General features: G+C 34.9%; 1 protein-coding gene across 1 annotated transcript in view; it reads right to left on the reverse strand.

The window, feature by feature from the left end:
• The window catches only part of TNNI3K (TNNI3 interacting kinase), a 301789-nt gene that overhangs the window by 250526 nt on the left and 32460 nt on the right, over positions 1-18803 (reverse strand). Inside the window, exon 8 of the mRNA XM_067005786.1 lies at positions 17890-17987. Coding sequence (XP_066861887.1) covers positions 17890-17987 — 98 coding nt within the window. The remainder of the gene's footprint in view (positions 1-17889; positions 17988-18803) is intronic.

Here is an 18803-nt window from a genome sequence, read left to right on the forward strand (position 1 = left end):
GTAAACTTTGAGATAAATGGTAAATTCCAAAAAGGGGAAATCTAAGTCACAATTTCGAGGATGGCCATTAAATGACAGGGAGTAGCTAGTGCAACAGTCCTAAGATGGAAGTAAGCTTAGTGTGTTTAAGGCCAGTGTTGAGTATAAGGTTAAGAAATAAAAGAAGGAAAAAGTATTGTGCAAGATAAGGTCAAAGACATCTGATCTTGTTGGACTTTGCAGCCCACTGTATTGGGTATTCAAATTTTTTCCAAGAGCAATAAATAGCAGTAGAATGGCATGACACAGAGATAAGGAAGAACAGGAAAAGGTAGTTTCTGAGGCAGAAATAAAATGTTTTGTTTTTCACATGTTAAATTTGGTATACTTACAATGCAGGGTTAAGATTGTGGGTACTAGAATTAGCCTCCCTAGTTAGAATTCCAGCTCTGCTCTGCTAATGACTATGTAATCTAAGGCAAGTTACATAACACATTTACACTAATTTCCTTGGTTATAAAACAAAAGGGACAATAACTGTATCCACCTGATTTGATAGACATATAAACTGTATATCCACAATTGATGTGATAATGCATATACACTAAAGTACTTAAATGGTACCTGGCAAAACAATACTAAGTAAATTCATTACCATTAGACATGGAAGTCTCAGACTCAGTATAGCTTCCAAAAAAGATATCGATTTGACTCCATCATCTAGCTCCTCTTTCTCCTTTCGTTTTACTCCCTCCCCACACTTCACTTCTGCTTCACTAGTTACTCATGAAAATAATCCAAAGAATAAAACATAAAAAAGCTCTGAACCAGTACTGGAAATTAAGAAACGTCTACTAGTTCTGCTTCCTCCAAAAAAAACCAATTCACAGAAATTCACTCCCACCTCATCAATAACTTTAATTTTGAATGGTGAGGGCTAAAGACATGAATAGTCTCTAGATAAACAGGAAAGCCTTCACCTTAAAACATTTTTCCTTGCTGATGAACAGGTGTTTAAATGCAGGGAGGTGAAGATGGTATTTTTAAGCATAAAATAATTTTTTTAATAGAGGGAAATATGAGCAAATAAAAGTATTAGAAAAACACAATATTATAAGATAAATGACAAATTGGAGAAATATACACAACATATAAAACTGACAAGTGGTTTGTATATTTAATATATGAAGAACTCATACAAATCATTAAAAAGATGGATATTCTTTAATTCAACAAATATTTATTAATGAACATCTACCTTATGACAAGTACCATATTAGGCTAAATTAAAATAAATTATATGAAAATCCTGGAGCATATGAAATATTTATCTATCAGGCAGATTCTTGTAAACACACATTCATCTTTTCCTCAACTGTCTTTGTATTTTATTTAGCTGGAATCTCTGTATTTTAAGAGAAAGCATGTTATAATTCCTTCAGAATAGGCAAATAGTGTGGTCAAAGTTAAAAGTAATAAATTACCCTTTTGTATCTTGGTTGGATTTCTCAAGCTGACCTCTGATTGATCTAAATATTTCTTTTTATTAAGTACTATAAAAATAGAACTCTAATTTTACCAAGCTATGCTAAAATGTAACAAAACAATCACTGCTACTTATAAATTATTTACTATGGGTTAAGTACCAAGTAAAATCATCTCTTTCCATCTTCACAATTTACCTATGAGAAAAATATTATAAACCCTATTTTATAATTGATGACAGTCAGGTTCAAGAATTTAAAGTACTTGCAGAGCCTGAAGTAGTTTGTAAGTGTTGGAGCTAGATACAAACTCAGGTCTGTATGATTCTAAAGTCCATACTTCACTTGACTTTCCATAGTGCTTTCACTGGTCTTTCCTTGGTGTCAAGCTCAAGGAAACAGTTGAGAGGATACAATTTTATTGTATTTTGTTGTATTTAACTGACAAGTCCCAAACATTTCTCCCCTACTCTACAGAAATATTGCTTCCTGATGGAATAATTTTAAAATCAGCAATCTGGTGCACATCTCCTGGAAAGGAAATTCACAGAAAATAAAAACATCAGGCAAATTTTAAATATTATAAAGCTGATCTCACTTATTGCTTGTACTCTGCAATATACGAAAAGTATCTGAGGGCAAGTTTTTTCAAAAAATGACTCTTAAGACTTGCATTAGGAATATTACTCTGGGGAACTGACAGGTTTTCCCTTAGGTTTTTCCCTCTCTAGCCAAATTTTTATTATTATTATTCAGTGGGCCACACAGAAGCATTCTAAACTGTGGGGGTAAATAAGCCTCCGTAATGCATTCACATGTACGATACTTATTATTTTTAAACCAAGGAAAGTCCTTATGTGGAAAGGTGAAGCTTGGACAAAAAAATCAGTCCAACTATCTCCTTGAAAAATAGAATTGAGGGTACAATAGACCTCTGAAGATTTATGTAAATGGATGAAAATTTTTGTAGTGGTAGCAACTCCAACTTTGTCTTATGCATAAAACTCTAATACAGAATCTACTCTCTTGCTTCTTGTTAACTCTGTAATTGCTACTATAGATAAATCCAGGAAAAGTAGCTATTAGTGTCAGAGAGCTCAGATTCTCTACTACCAAATTACATAAATTAAACACACACACACACACACACACACACACACACACACACACACACACACACACAAAGGGTTTTGCCAATTCTATTCCAGAATAAAAATTAAACTGGGACTATTTAATGTCTAAATTTTACTTTCTTCTGTTTATGGAAATATGTCCTGTGGAAGTTTTAAAATATAGCAAGCATTCATTTACAATCTTATGATTTAGATGTGAAATCTATGTCCCTTCTCCTTGCATCTGGGTGGATTGTGACCAAAAGAGTATGGCAGGGCTTCCTTGGTGGCACAGTGGTTAAGAATCCACCTGCCAATGCAGGGGACATGGGTTCAATCCCTGGTCTGGGAAGATCCCACATGCCACGGAGCAACTAAGCCCATGCACCACAACTACTGAGCCTGCTCTCTAGAGCCCGTGAGTCACAACCACTGAGCCCGTGCGCCTACAGCCCGTGCTCCACAACAAGAGAAGCCACCGCAATGAGAAGCCCACGCACTGCAACGAAGAGTAGCCCCCACTCGCTGCAACTAGAGAAAGCCTGTATGCAGCAGCAAAGACCCAACACAACCAATAAATAAATAAATATAATAAATCTATTAAAAAAAAAGACTATGGCAGAAGTGAGCTATGTTTCTTCCAAGTCTAGGCCATAGAAAGTCACATAGCTTCCTCCTTGTTTTCTGGAAAACTTGCTCTTGAAGCTCTGAGCTACCATGTAAGACGTTTCACTAACTTGAGGAAGCCGTGCTATAAGGAAGCTTAGGCCATATGGAGAAGGTACATAGCACATAAAGATTCTCCAATCAAATGACCCACCTAAGACCAGCCTATAGTCACCCCGGCCCAGGCACCAGATATGTGAAGCCTCCAGAGGATTCTAATTCCTCAGTTGATGGAGTAACTCCCAGTCATTCATGTCTTCTCAGCTAAGGCCCTAAATACTGTAGAGCAGAATCAAGCCATCCCCACTATGTCTTGTCTGAATTTCTGAAATGAGAATCCATGAGAATAATAAAATGATTGTTGTATTATAGGACTAAGTTTGGGGTAGTTGGTTTTGCCTCAACAGATAACCAAAATATCTCATAGAAGAAAATATAGAAAATAAAGGAATAAATAAAAATTTAATAACCTGTAGTCCTACCATTAATCACTATTAGCATTTATGTGTGTTTATTTTCTTTCATTCTTTTTCCTAGGTATGTACCTTCATAAAACTACGTAGAGCACAGATTAGCACAGCAAAGCAAACCTGTATTTCCATACTGATGGCCACTTCCTACATTTGGAACTCATTTCTTAACCTCTTGAGCTGTGGGTTCTTTTATTTTCTGTAAAATAAGTTCATAATAGTATAAATCTCATAGAGTTGTGAGGATTAAATCAAATAATGTAATGCATTTGTCACAATGTTTGAAACAATTTTTATCATCACAAGTGAGTTCATACTACACATAGAGGTAGGTAATCTCCCTTTTTCATTTACTATAAAATCATGAGAATCACCCCATGTTTGGAAGATGTAGAGATGTGCCACTCAGATCTCCCTTCAAGGAAGTGTGCCAGGAGGGTGGTTAGCTGGCAGCTTCCCTCAGCTAGCTCATTCAGGATTCACTGTAGCATTAGAGCTGAGATTACGATTTTTTCACGGTGGCCCCCAGTCAGTGACTGACAAAGGTGGTGGTAAAAAGACCTAGCCATTTCCACTCAATGTGACATCCCTCTAAAAGGCAATGTGTGTTCTGGAGCTCCCATTGGGCTGGCAGAGATTTTAGGAAGTCTGCATTGTGGTCTGACAGCTTCTGCTGACCAATATTTCTTCCTTCCTTCCTCTTCCTTCCACAGGTATCACTCCCACATAAATCTCTTGCACTTCTAAATCCCTTTCAGAGTTTGCTATTCAAGAACTAAACAGGCATACCATATCATAAAATGTTTTCTTTTAATGTGCATTTAAATCAAAACTGACCTGGAATTTGAACTTAGGTTTTCTGACTGAATCCTATGCTTTTCTCAATGATGTGTTACCTTCCACCCCCAACCACCCTTCTACTCCAAAATGTCTGCCTTTCATGTGCAAGCCCTGACCATGTGCTCTTCACAGAAAAGGGATCTAATACCTGCTGGATCTAATCCATCTTATGTAACTGCAATGAGGACAAAATGGAATAAAGTATGTAGAAATGTTAGTAAACCCCATATCCTTACAAGTTTATACATTTATATTAAATGTATTTTCCCCAAGACTGACCTAATTCAATGAGAATATTCACCTTATGTCTCAGTCCACTCTGACTCTAAGTTTAATCATGCAATACGGGAGACCTTCAAGATGGTGGAGTAGAGACGTGGAGATCACCTTCCTCCCCACAAATACATCAGAAATACATCTACATGTAGAACAACTCCTACAGAACACCTACTGAATGCTGGCAGAAGACCTCAGACCTTCCAAAAGGCAAGAAAACTCCCCACGTACCTGGGTAGGGCAAAAGAAAAAAGAAAAAAACAGAGACAATAGAATAGGGACGGGACCTGCACCAGCGGGAAGGAGCTGTGAAGGAGGAAAGGTTTCCACACACTAGGAAGCCCCTTCGCGGGCGGAGACTGCGGGTGGCGGAGGGGGGAAGCTTCGGAGTCACGGAGGAGAGAGCAGCAACAGGTGTGGAGGGCAAAGTGGAGAGATTCCCGCACAGAGGATCGGTGCCGACCTGCACTCACCAGCCCGAGAGGCTTGTCTGCTCACCTGCCGGGAGGGCGGGGGGCTGGGAGCTGAGGCTCGGGCTTCAATTGGATCCCAGGGAGAGGACTGGGGTTGGCTGCGTGAATACAGCCTGAAGGGGCTAGTGCTTCACAGCTAGCCGGGAGTGTGTCGGGAAAAAAGTCTGGAACTGCCGAATAAGCAAGACTTTTTCTTGCCTCTTTGTTTCGGGGTGTGCGAGGAGAGGGGACTCATAGCACCACATAAATGAGCTCCAGAGATGGGCGGAAGCATCAGCTATCAGCGCGGACCCCAGAGACGGGCATGAGACACTAAGGATGCTGCTGCAGCCACCAAAAAGCCTGTGTGTGAGCACAGGTCACTATCCACACCGCCCCTCCCGGGAGCCTGTGCAGCCCGCCACTGCCAGGGTCCCGTGATCCAGGGTCAACTTCCCAGGGAGAACGCACGGCGCACCTCAGGCTGGTGCAACGTCACGCCAGCCTCTGCTGCAGCAGGCTCGCCCCACATCCGTACCCCTCCCTCCCCCGGCCTGAGTGAACCAGAGCCCCGTATCAGCTGCTCCTTTAACTCTGTCCTGTCTGAGTGAAGAACAGACGCCCTCAGGTGACCTACACGCAGAGGTGGGTCCAAATCCAAAGCTGAACCCCGGGAGCTGTGCGAACAAAGAAGAGAAAGGGAGATCTCTCCCAGCAGCTTCAGGAGCAGCGGATTAAATCCCACAATCAACATGATGTACCCTGCATCTGTGGAATACCTGAATAGATAACGAATCATCGCAAAATTGAGGCGATGGACTTTGTGTGATTTTGTCTGTATAGCTTTGCTTTTACCATTTGTCCTAGGGTTCTGTTCCATGTTTCTTTTTTTGTTTTTTTTTTAAGTATAGTTTTTTAGCTCTTGTTATCATTGGTGGATTTGTTTTTTGTTTTGGTTGCTCTCTTCTTTCTTTCTTTTTTTAAATTTTAAATTTTCTTTTATTTTTAAAATATTTTAATTTTTTATTTTAATAACTTTATTTTATTTCATTTATTTATTTTTTCTTTCTTTTATTCTCCCTTTTCTTCTGAGCTGTGCAGCTGACAGGGTCTTAGTCCTCCGGCCGGGTGTGAGACCTGTGCCTCCGAGGTGGGAGAGCCAAGTTCAGGACATTTGTCCACCAGAGACCTCCCAGGTCCACATAATATCAAACAGCAAAAGTTCTCCCAGAGATCTCCCTCTCAATGCTAAGACCCAGCTCCACTCAATGACCAGCAAGCTCCAGTGCTAGACCCCCTATGCCAAACAACTAACAACACAGGAACACCACCACACCCATTAGCAGAGAGGCTGCTTAAAATCATAATAAGGTCACAGACACCCCAAAACATACCACCGGACACAGTCCTGCCCACCAGAAAGACAAGATCCAGCCTCATGCACCAGAACACAGGCACCAGTCCCCTCCATGACCCACTAAACCAACTTTAGTGACTGGGGGCAGACACCAAAAGCAATGGGAACTGCAAATCTGCAGCCTGTGAAAAGGAGACCCCAAACACAGTAAGTTAAGCAAAATGAAAAGACAGAGAAACACACAGCAGATGAAGGAGCAAGTAAAAAGCCCACCAGACAAAACAAATGAAGAGGAAATAGGAAATCTACCTTAAAAAGAATTCAGAGTAATGACAGTAAAGATGATCCAAACTCTTGGAAATAGAATGGAGAAAATACAAGAAACATTTAACAAGGACTTAGAAGAACTAAAGAGCAAACAAACAATGATTAACAACACAATAAATGAAATTTAAAATTCTCTAGAAGGAATCAGTAGCAGAATAACTGAGGCAGAAGAATGGATAAGTGACCTGGAAGATAAAATAGTGGAAATAACTACTGCAGAGAAGAATAAAGAAAAAGGAAGGAAAATAAAATAATTGAGGACAGTCTCAAGAGACCTCTGAGACAACATTAAATGCACCAACATTCGAATTATAGGGGTCCCAGATGAAGAAGAGAAAAAGAAAGGGACTGAAAAAATATTTGAAGACATTATAGTTGAAAACTTCCCTAATATGGGAAAAAACAGTCAAGTCCAGGAAGCGCAGAGAGTCCCATACAGGATAAACCCAAGAAGAAACATGCCAAGACACATATTAATCAAGCTATCAAAAAGTAAATACAAAGAAAAAATATTAAAAGCAGCAAGGGAAAAACAACAAATAACATACAAGGGAATCCCCATAAGGTTAACAGCTGATCTTTCAGCAGAAACTCTGCAAGCCAGAAGGGAGTGGCAGGACATATTTAAAGTGATGAAAGGGAAAAACCTACAACCAAGATTACTCTACCTAGCAAGAATCTCATTCAGTTTTGACAGAGAAATCAGTACCTTTACAGACAAGCAAAATTTAAGAGAATTCAGCACCACCAAACTGGCTTTACAACAAATGCTAAAGGAACTTCTCTATTCAGGAAACACAAGAGAAGGAAAAGACCTACAATAACAATTCCAAAACAATTTAGAAAATGGCAAAATGAACATACTTATTGATAACTACCTTAAATGTAAATGGATTAAGTGCTCCAACCAGAAGACATACACTGGCTGAATGGATACAGAAACAAGACCCTTATATATGCTGTTTACAAGAGATCCACTTCAAATATGGGGATATATGTATATGTATAGCTGATTCACTTTGTTATAAAGCAGAAACTAACACACCATTGTAAAGCAATTATACTCCAAAAAAGATGTTAAAAAAATAAAAAATCATGTAATATGTCAATTTCTTTCCTTTTTTTTTTTGTAACAGCTTTATTGAGATATAATACACAGACACAATTACCCCCTTTAAAATGTACGATTCAATGGTTTTTAGTATATTCAGAGTTATGCAGCCATTACCACAATAATGAATTTTAGGACATTTTCATCAATCCTGAAAGAAATGGTGTACCTTTAGCTATGGCATCTCAATCCTCCTCAGCTGTAGGCAAGGACTAATCTACTTTCTGTTTCTGTAGATTTACCTATACTGGACGTTTCCCAGTATTTCTGGGATTGGATGTATTTCTGAATTGGACTAAATTGTTTTCTGTAATATCCTATCTGACTGATATTTTAATGCTCCCTGAAGTGTCCCATCAAGCTGCAAGGCAGAACCAAACTTGCTTTGGAAAGAAGACTGCGTTTCTGACTGTGAAAATAGAGACATATAAATAAATATTTTAATAATGTGCCTATCTAAGCAGTTTTTTCTTCATAAGCCTAATTAACCCAACATAGCAATTGTTATAGCCTGTTTGTGTCTGTAAAGATAAAAGTAATATAAGCAGTTTTGTAGTCTTCAAAGAACATTAAGGTTTCTTCTAGGACAAAGAACTATGCAGAGGTTCAGTATGAAATATATTTAGTTTCAGGTATAAAAATTTAATGGACTAAAGCTGCTTCATGTGTCATAGACATTGCCAATGAAAGGATCCATTAATCAGTGTAAAAATAACTGCTCACACCTACATGCCTCTTGTTGAAATAATTCTGAATTTATCTTCACAAAAGATATCAATGATTAAAGACTTCAGTGTTGTGGAAATACTTGACTTTGCTTGAAATTTTGAAAAAAAGAAAAAAGAGAAGGAACACACTCTTAGATTGAGTACATGTATTCTTATTAGGGTAATATCTCCAAATTTGCTTTTGCCCTATTTTTTTCTCATCACCTCTACTGACCCTTTTCCAGTTTCCCATAATCACTTTCTTCCTGTGGGCTGCTTCCAATTGGCCTTTGAGTATCCTTGTCTTCTCTTTCAATAATATAGATATGATTTAACAGGGAGGAGCTAATCAGAATCTCTGGAAGTTTGGGAGAATGCAAATACATGCTGTTTGAAAAAGCAAATTGAATATTATAATTTCTTTAATTTGCTTTCACTTATATTTTATTTTTAAATTAAAAAAAATTTAACAGATTGTGAATTTTTATGTTTATCCAAAGAGTCAAGACCTTAAAAAAGACTCAAAAACACAATCGTAGAAATCTTTCCATGATCCTACCACTTATCAAGACACTGCCCAATCTTGCCTTTTGAAGGAGCAATCAATATTCATTTCCTCCTTTTTCCTAATGCCATTTATTTTCAATCCATTTTCATACTTTCTACTCCCACAAATTCACTAAAATATCCCTTACACAGATATCTGACAATTTCCTAATTTCCAATTCTAATGACCAAAATAGGACACTATTTTGTTCAATGTCAACAGAATTATTCCTCCTTTGAAGTACTTTTCTTTTTCCCAGTCACCATAGAATTATAACTTTATTCATTTATTTATGAAACACATATATTGATGAATATATACCAGGAATTGTTCTAAGTGCTCAAATAAGATAATAAGCAATTTAGATCCAGTCCCTGCCTTAGTAGTGCTCATAATTCCTATCAGAGGTTGTAAACAGGCCTCAACGGGAAATGATGTACATGGTTTGTACTGTATATGTGTACATGTATTTAAAACTAAAATTTGTGAATTAATGGCCAACAAACAAGTATCAGGAAACTTGATATAATTTCTGATTCTCTGAAATTTGGGACAATACTGGGCTTACATTCCTATATGGCAACGATTAACTGGACCTGAATATTGACTGCTCCCTTCACATAGGGCATAAATTCTCTAACTTGCTATAGTGTCCACTGCTTTTTGTATCTCAAAAACATTGAGTCTATTAGTTCCCATTTAACTTTGCTGTATTATCTAACACCTTCATTTATTTATGTTAACTGCCTCATTCCTGAAAACGTGAGAGATTGTGACCCCCTAATCTAGAGGAAGATGAAGAGAAGTAACCAGGAAATGAAATATAACATTATTCACAGTGCGATAAGGTGCTAAGAAAGTACATGGTATGTAATCCAGACCTGGGGGTGTGGGGTCAGGGAATCCTCTTCAAGAAATAGAGCTGTCCAAAATAAGAACTGAACGATATGTTAACATCTTTAGTTATCATCCCACTATCTTTTCATTGAGAACATGTTCATTTAGAAAGAGATTATGAAGTATTTGGTTACTAAGAAGAAATGTGAGTATAAAAAAAAATCCATCTTAAAGATTGCTCTAATTTGTGGGTATAAATGTTCCCTAGTTCCTTAAAGTATGGATCAAGTCAGTGTTTAAAAGTAGCAATTTAACTGGAAGTTAAGTATGCAAAAAGTGCTTTGGGTCCTGGATTTAGGACAGTTTAAAAAAAATCTCTCAACTTTGCAATCAAACACATATGCTATGGGAAAAAAAAAAAAAAATATATATATATATATATATATATATATATATCAGGACAAAAGATACAGTGGTTTCCAGGCTATGAATCACAAGGACTAGAAAACTGAGTTTTCTGATAGGCATGGTTGTGTAGCAATAAGAACCTAGGTCTAGTGACCCAGACAGAAATAGGCTTGAATTAAATTTTTCCCTCCTTCCTTGCCCTTCCCCTTTGTAATAAATATATAAAATGATTCTTCTGAATGACTGGAATGTGATCTTGCTAGAAATCTACAGGATGGAATAAGTGACCACTCAACACCTGCTTTTATCCTGTGAAATGCTAAAAAGAATTTGACTAATCAAAATGCCACTTTTTATTCACAAAGAAATTTCATCAAGTGGTTTGTCTGTATATGTGAGGTTAAATTAGATGGTCTAATAATCTTTTGTTCATTAACATTCTTATTTAAAATCTTTGAAACTATATAAATCTCAGTTTTTTCCCCAAAGTCTTGTGTTTCATTTTAAGAGTACAATTTAGATACCATCTAAAGAAGTATGCCCCAAAGTGGAATGCAAATATGACAGGAGTCTTGTAAGGAAATATTCATTAAAGTGCAAGAAGAAAATACTAGAAATTCTGCTTATGTTTATTTATATGTAAAGATAATAAAATTTTACCAATATTTAACATGAAAATTTACACTGGTGGTCTCAGTTCATATATCAGTTTGTCATGTGTTACATACAGCATCCAAAGTATAAGAAATCAATACTTGGAATTCCAAATAGAGAGAAGTTGAGAGTTGCCTGCATTTAATATATGAGTTTTAGCATTTAGTATATGAGGATGCATTATAGCTATGTGAGGCAAATGCAGTGGATTTATAGATTTTCATATCTTATTTTAACTGAATTGATCCTTAAAAAAATGGCATATTATCTTCAAAAATTCCTGTGATGAAACTATAGATCAAACACATACTATTAATGTAAGAAGAAGAAAAGGAAAATGGCAGAGCTGCGTTTTTCGTTCTACTTACCTAAGCTTTGTATAAGCTAAATTTCCAGGTAAAATTAATGGCACTCTAATTAACTTTGAATATAAATTTGTCAAAATATTTTGATATTATCAAAAATGATATTTGAAGTATGAATTTACATCCACATATTTTAACACTGTCTGCCAAAGAGTTTACTTTGCTATTTACTGATGATTTGTATTCATGATTATGATTATAATTTATGAACAATTATATGCATTTTGAGGTGCTAATTTTATATGGCATATGATAAAAAATATTTGGAGTCCATTGATCTAAGTATAGACTTCTTTTCTTTGATATCTAGTATTAGGTATTCTCATCTCTTCAGAATGCAATAATCCAGAGGACATGGTCCTTTTCTTTTTATTTTTCTGTGTAAAATGGCTGACACATTAGGTCTCTATTAAATGTTTGTTGAAATAGAAGTTCAACAATAATAATTAGCTTTTATTAAGTATTTACTATGTGCTAGTATTTTGCTGCATGTCATACTGCATATGGTTTGTCCTTTTTAAAACTGTAAACCACCCAATGAAATAGGTAATTCTATTTGCTCCATTTCAGAGAGACAATGGGAGAGAGTAACTTGCCTAAAGACGAACACTATTAAGTCTCAGAACTGAGATATGAACATGAATAGTGTAGCTTTTAAGCTAACAGTATTTATTAAGGTACATTATTATATCAATAAATATCAAGTATTATTTGTACTAATGTTTGGGTACTCATTATTCTCAAGAGTATTTATCAAGGATCTTTTACAGGTCCTATACACTGAGGAATCAGAAAGAAAAAGACACTACCAAATTCGAATTTCACAGTTCAACATGTGAAATATAGAAATAAAGAAATAATTACAAGTGCTGTAATAAAAAAGAATGTGAATGTGTAACTGAAACCCAAAAGATAGTACAGTAAAATCTGAGAGTTCAAGAAAGCTCAAGAAGGCTCAGTTTACCTTGGTTTTAAGTAAATAATACTTTCCTATCAGGAAAATAAATTTAAAAGTATTTAAGCAGAAGAAATAAAAGGAATAAAAACACTGAAGTATGAAAGTGCTTAATCTAAAGAATGCAGTATTTCAAACTTTAGCCCGCAAACCTGCTTTCTGAGATTTTTTTTTAAAAAGCACATTCTGGTTGAATAGGGAGTGAGATTCTTCATTCCTAAAAATCTCTCACTTGAGGCAGATGCAGTTGATTCTCTGGCCACAATTTGAGTTGCAAGACTTGAACTGTGATCCTCAACATGTAGCCTTAGACTGCTTGCATCAAAACTGCCTTGACTCTTTGCTAAAAAATTTATATTCTCAGCCTATCCTAGATGTACCAAATTAGATTGGTGTGAGATGGAGAGGGAAATATTTATTTTAAACCTGTAGTTACCATATGATTCTCATGCACATTAAATTTGAAAAACATTAGGTTTGGAAGTTCAGAGACTGCACAAAAAGAGTCTGGAAAGTAATTTCAGCAAAACTGTGAACTAAGGGATCTTGAATATCTAATTTAGGAGTTTGAATTTTATTAGACAGGCAATGGGTGACCATAGAAAGTTTTAAATTAACATTGACATTGTAGGTTTGTGTCTTATGCAGATACTTTAGAAGCAATCTAAAAATATATGGGATGATGACAGGATAACTTGTATGGATTTTCCCTACTGACAAGTAAAATCTATAAAGTGGAACAAAATATATGACACAACTGTTCTCAGGCAATGAAGAAAGAACTGTGATCTTGGGAGAAGGGAAAGATACAAAGTAAGCCCCCACAATATTCCATGATTGCCCTAGCCTTCTGCCTGAGAAAAAAAAAAAAAATCAACACCTTTAAGGGAAGATGACATAATGAAGATTTCTTGTAACAAATAATACATAATGTCTAACATGCAATAAAAATTGATAAGTAAAGAAACCAGAAAATGTAACACGTAGTCAAAAGGAAAAGCATTCAATAGAACAAACACTAAGGTAATCCAGATGTTAGAAACAACAGATAAGGCACTTAAAGCAGTCACTAATGATAGGTTCAAGAATTTAAATGAAAATATGGAAAAATAAATGAACAGATGAGTAATCATAGCAGAGAATTTGAAATTATATTTTAACACTAAGTGGAAATTCTGGAACTGAAAATTACATCTGAAATGAATTACTCTTAGCAGATTAGAATCAGATGGAAGATGGAAGAGAAATGGTGTTGAAACTGAATTCAAATAAACAGAAATAATCAAATTTTGAAAGCAGAAAGGGAATAGAAAAAAATGAACAGAGACTTGGTAATATTTGGAAGATTATCAAACAATCTAACATACATATTTGAAAAAATAATGGTCAAAATTTCTCAATTTGATGAAAACAAATTTACAGATTTAAGAAACTCAATGTTCAAAAAGCATTGTACACAGGAAATCATACATAGGATTATTATAACCATCTGCTGAAAACCAAAGATATTTTCTCTTCTCTTACTTTCTTTAAAAGATATTAATGCTTAACAGAAAAATTCTAACAACGTATTGGAGATTATACATGTATAGATATAAGGTATACAGTAACAATAGTATAAGAATAAAGATTGAGTGGAACTATACCATTGGAAGGTTCTTACATTTAAAGTGAAGTAGACCAATATTAATAGAAAGTACCTGTGATATGTTAAGGATCCATAGTGTAATCACTAGAGTCAACAGTTAAAAAATAATGCATAGTACTTTTTTTCTCTTTAAATGACATTGTTAAGAAAATGAAAAGGCAAGCCATAGAATGGGAGAAATTTTTTGCAAAATATATATCCAACAAAGAATCTGTATCCAGAATATATAAAAGTCTGTTACAATTCAATAAAACAATAAACCAAATTTAAAAATGGGAAAAAGGTTTCAACAGACACTATACCAAAAAAAATTTGGTGACAAGTAAATGAAAATCTATTCAATTTCATTAGTCACTGGGGAAATTCAAAATATTCATAATGAGATACGAATACACATCTAATAGAATGGCTAAGATAAAATATACTGACCATATGAAGTGTTAGCAAAGATGTGGAACAACTACAATTCTAATACATTACTGAAGGGATGGAAAATGATGTAGCTAGTTTGGGAAGGAGTTTGGCATTTTCTTATTAAAATTAAAAATGCACTTATGATATGACCCAGCAATTTCACTCCTAGATATTGCCCAAGAGAAATAAAACATAGTTCAAACAAAGATTTGTACAAGAACATTAATAGAAAATTTATTTATAATAGTCAAAATGTAAAAACGACCATCAACAAATTCTTCAACAGATGGATGTTAAATAAACTGTGGTATATCCTTATAAGGGAATACAACTTTCCATAAAAGAAAGGAATCACTAAACACACAACAACAGCATTATGATAAGTGGGAGAAACCATATATAAAAGAAAACAAACTGAATAGATTGCATCCATATAAAATTCTAGAAAGGGGAAAACTATAGGGATAGAAAAGACATCAGTGGTTTCCAGATGTCAGGTGACATTGAAGAGGGAATTGATTACATAAAGGTATGAAGGAACTTTTGTGTATGATAGAAAAGTGTTATATCATGATAGCAATGATGGTACATGAATATATACATTTTCAAAAGTCATCAACTTGTACACTTAAAATTGTGAATTTTATTGTGTATAAATTATGCCTCAATAAATCTGACCCCTTAAAAAAACCCAACCAAACAAACAAAAACAAAGCAAAACAACAACAACAACAAAATTATGAGATCTAACTATCTACATGGAATTTAAAAGCTAAACTTCTGCTCTGTTTTTACTAATGAAAGCAGAGATGCCCTCATTTGTGAAAAATACTCAGGTCTGAGGCAGGCCCAGCATTCGGAGATGTATAATTGAATGTCGCCAATAAAATGATTTGAAAATCACATTATTCATTTTGTGAGTATTAAGAATAAAATAAAGTTCAATTGCAATATTTCTAAAAATCCAAAGAACTGTATAAAAATAATTGTTCTGTATGCATCAAAAATATTAAGATCAAGAAAGGCAATGAAAGGCAGAGAAACTCCTTCAGTTTAAAGGAGACTACAGAGACAAGAAAACTAAAAATATATGATTCTGGATTGAATGCTAAACAACAAAAAAAATACAGCTATAAATGACAGTATTGGGATAACTGACCACATCTGCATTTTGAATATAGATTAGATAAATAGCTTAGTATCAATGTCACATTTTTTGATTTTGATAATTGTACTGTAATTATGTAAGTGAATTTCTTTTTTCTTAGGAAATAAAGATAGAAGTATTTAGTAGCTATAGGGAATGTTGTCTTTAATTTACTTTCAAATGATTCTGAAAAAAATAGAGTGATGATGGAGATGGGACAAAATAAACAATTAATAAATCTGGATAAAGTGTATATAGGAGTTTCTTGTAATAGTCTGGAAATTATATTGCTTAAAATAATACTAAAATAAGAATTAAAATATATGGGGGAAGAAAATCACAGCCCAAAATGAATCAGATGCCTACTGCAGTAGTCCAAGGAAGGTATAATTAGAACTAGATTTAATACAATAGTATGAATGGCTACTTTATATTGTTTCTGTGTTTAAAGTGAAATGGTAAATTTAATTTGTTTTTATCTTTGTTAAGAAATAAGTAATCATGCATTCTGTTATGGCCTCTTAAGAATCCTTGCCTACCTTGTGTCCTAAGATTCTAAATTTGTTTAAATTTGTTATAAAAAAGTTATAGTCCATATATCCTTCTGTAAAATATAAGAAAACAGAATAACTAGAGCAAAGAGAACTCTAAAAATGGAAATTTAGGTTTGATAAACAGAGGTGGAAGAACTATATTTTCTTAAGATTGTAGCCTTAGATCATTCAGAACCCATTTGTGTGGCTGTGTCATGCTAAGTCTTGAGAAAATGAACTAATACAGAAAGAATCTCCCAAACAGTCAAATTCAGAATTCATGGTTTCACAATACCACCTCCTGCCATTCAGCAGAAAAGCTGGTGTCAGACTCTATTTCCTACACCCTGAACTCAGTCTCCATTCAAGTTTTGTAGGATTATTAGTAGGTATTAAAGACAATTTAGCACTTACTGACACTTTTTCCCAGAAGGAATTGGACATATTGACTAGGCATTGACAGGGCCTGATAAAGGATGAGCATTAGAGCATTTGCATGACGAATCACAGGAATATGTGAATGTGAATCATGGGAAAATATGGCTCTCTTCCCCCACAGTGATAAACTCTCTAAAGGTTGGGGGAGGGTTGCAGAGCAAAGTGAAAGTGATTCAGATACAAGCAAAGAGCTGTCCCCATCCCCCGCCTCTGCCACTACCACACTTGCCATACAAAACTGAAATAAAATCCTGTCACAGACTCACATGACATTAAGAAAGAACAAAATATTTTGCAATATAACAGTAAGACTCAACTGTACTTGATTCTAATCATTATCCTAACATTTACTGGATAACCAACTTGAATCTTCAATTTCCTTTTCAGTAAAATAAAGACTAATATGAAACTCACCAAGTTATTTTAATGATAGAAGAAATAATGTATATAAAACCTAGTGTGATATTTAGCTCATAATAAGTACAGAGTAAGTTGAAACTTACTACAATCAGAAAACAAACATTTATATTTAATTTATATGTTACATAAATTCATATTTATGACAATCTCAAGGATCTGTCCCAACACTGAGTATCCCAGCCTTTCCAATCCACTTTTATATTTACTTTATGATCAAGTACTGAGATTATGTTGGAACCAAGGATTAATGTAAGGAAAAAAACAATTGAAGCAAAAGTAGGAGAAATAAAAGAAAGAAACTAAAGAGAACCCTAGAGGTATATTTTTATTAAGGAAAACATGCAGAAAAATGCAGCTTCAATGTGCTTCTTTCATCCTCAAATGCAACCTCATCTTCTGCACAGAGGCAGCTTGGTGTCCTTGTAAGGAGCTCTGGCAAGAGAACCAGAATGCCAGGTCTTAAATTCTGGCTAACCACTAGCTAACCGTGTAACCCTGGAGATAATAATAGTATTCATTCTCAGGGTTCTTGTGAAAATTAAATGAGATAAACATGGAAAGCAATAAAAAAGAATGTGTTTTGATGATATCTGCTCAACAAAGAGTTAGCTAGAAGTTTATCCAGTAATGGAATTCTGTGGTCACTCTGCATATTTTCCATGATCACTAATTTGCAAAAAAAAAAAAAAAAAAAAGCCTACAGATACACATCATCCTTGGTTCTAATACAAAACTTTTGTACCTTGTAAACTGCCAAGTGCAAGGCTGTAAATCCATTTCTTGTCAGTCGAGATGGGCGGAGACCTTTTAACATAAGGGTTCTAATATGTGACTTGTTGCCTTAGAGAAAAAATGAAAAAAGTTAAATTGTGGGGATAGACTAAGTGACTTAAAAGTCTCTCTTTAACTTAATGATAAACATCACACTGATGTATGAAAATGTCAGACTGCTGTTCTGGAGGCCATTTGTAAAGTTTTCTGTTAATTGACAGCCTTACTTAGTAGTGAATATTTCTACATTTATAAAACTTTGTATCAGTGCTGTATATTTTAATGCATTTGTGTTACATTTTTTATTTGGTGCTCTCCTCATCATGTTTTAAAACATTAAAACATGAAAAAATTCACCCTAGTAAACTATTTGTGAAAAAGCTTAGATAGAAATCTAGCTGTGCAGGATTCATCAGAACATCATTAGCAATGGAGATTATTCAGATCAGAGAAATCTGGAGAAAATGACTAAGGTTGGAAAGCCGTGTTTAAATTTGGGAAGAAGATCTGTTAAGTAGGGTCTGTTTGGGAGGAGTGGTTAAGGGATATGTTTAGTGTCAATACTATACATTAGTGTTCTTTTAAAAACTGAGTTCAAAGGATACTAGTTTCGATTAACAAAAAACTATTCATTCACTAATTCAGTAAATTTACTGAGTCCCTACTATAAGCCAGGCACCATCCTAAGTGCTTGGGATATATTAATGAATCAAACATAACAAGATATGAGCGAAATTAAACTCTTAGTCTTCACTTTGATCAATCTTCACTTTGGGATTTTATCTTTGGCATTTATTACCTTCCACATATCTTACTACAGACTGTGAAGCAACTGCTTGATGATATTTTGGGAAATGCTTTAAGTGCTTCTGAATTTAACCTTAT

The sequence above is a fragment of the Kogia breviceps genome, chromosome 1 (assembly GCF_026419965.1).
Source record: "Kogia breviceps isolate mKogBre1 chromosome 1, mKogBre1 haplotype 1, whole genome shotgun sequence".
Classification (NCBI taxonomy): Eukaryota; Metazoa; Chordata; class Mammalia; order Artiodactyla; family Physeteridae; genus Kogia; species Kogia breviceps.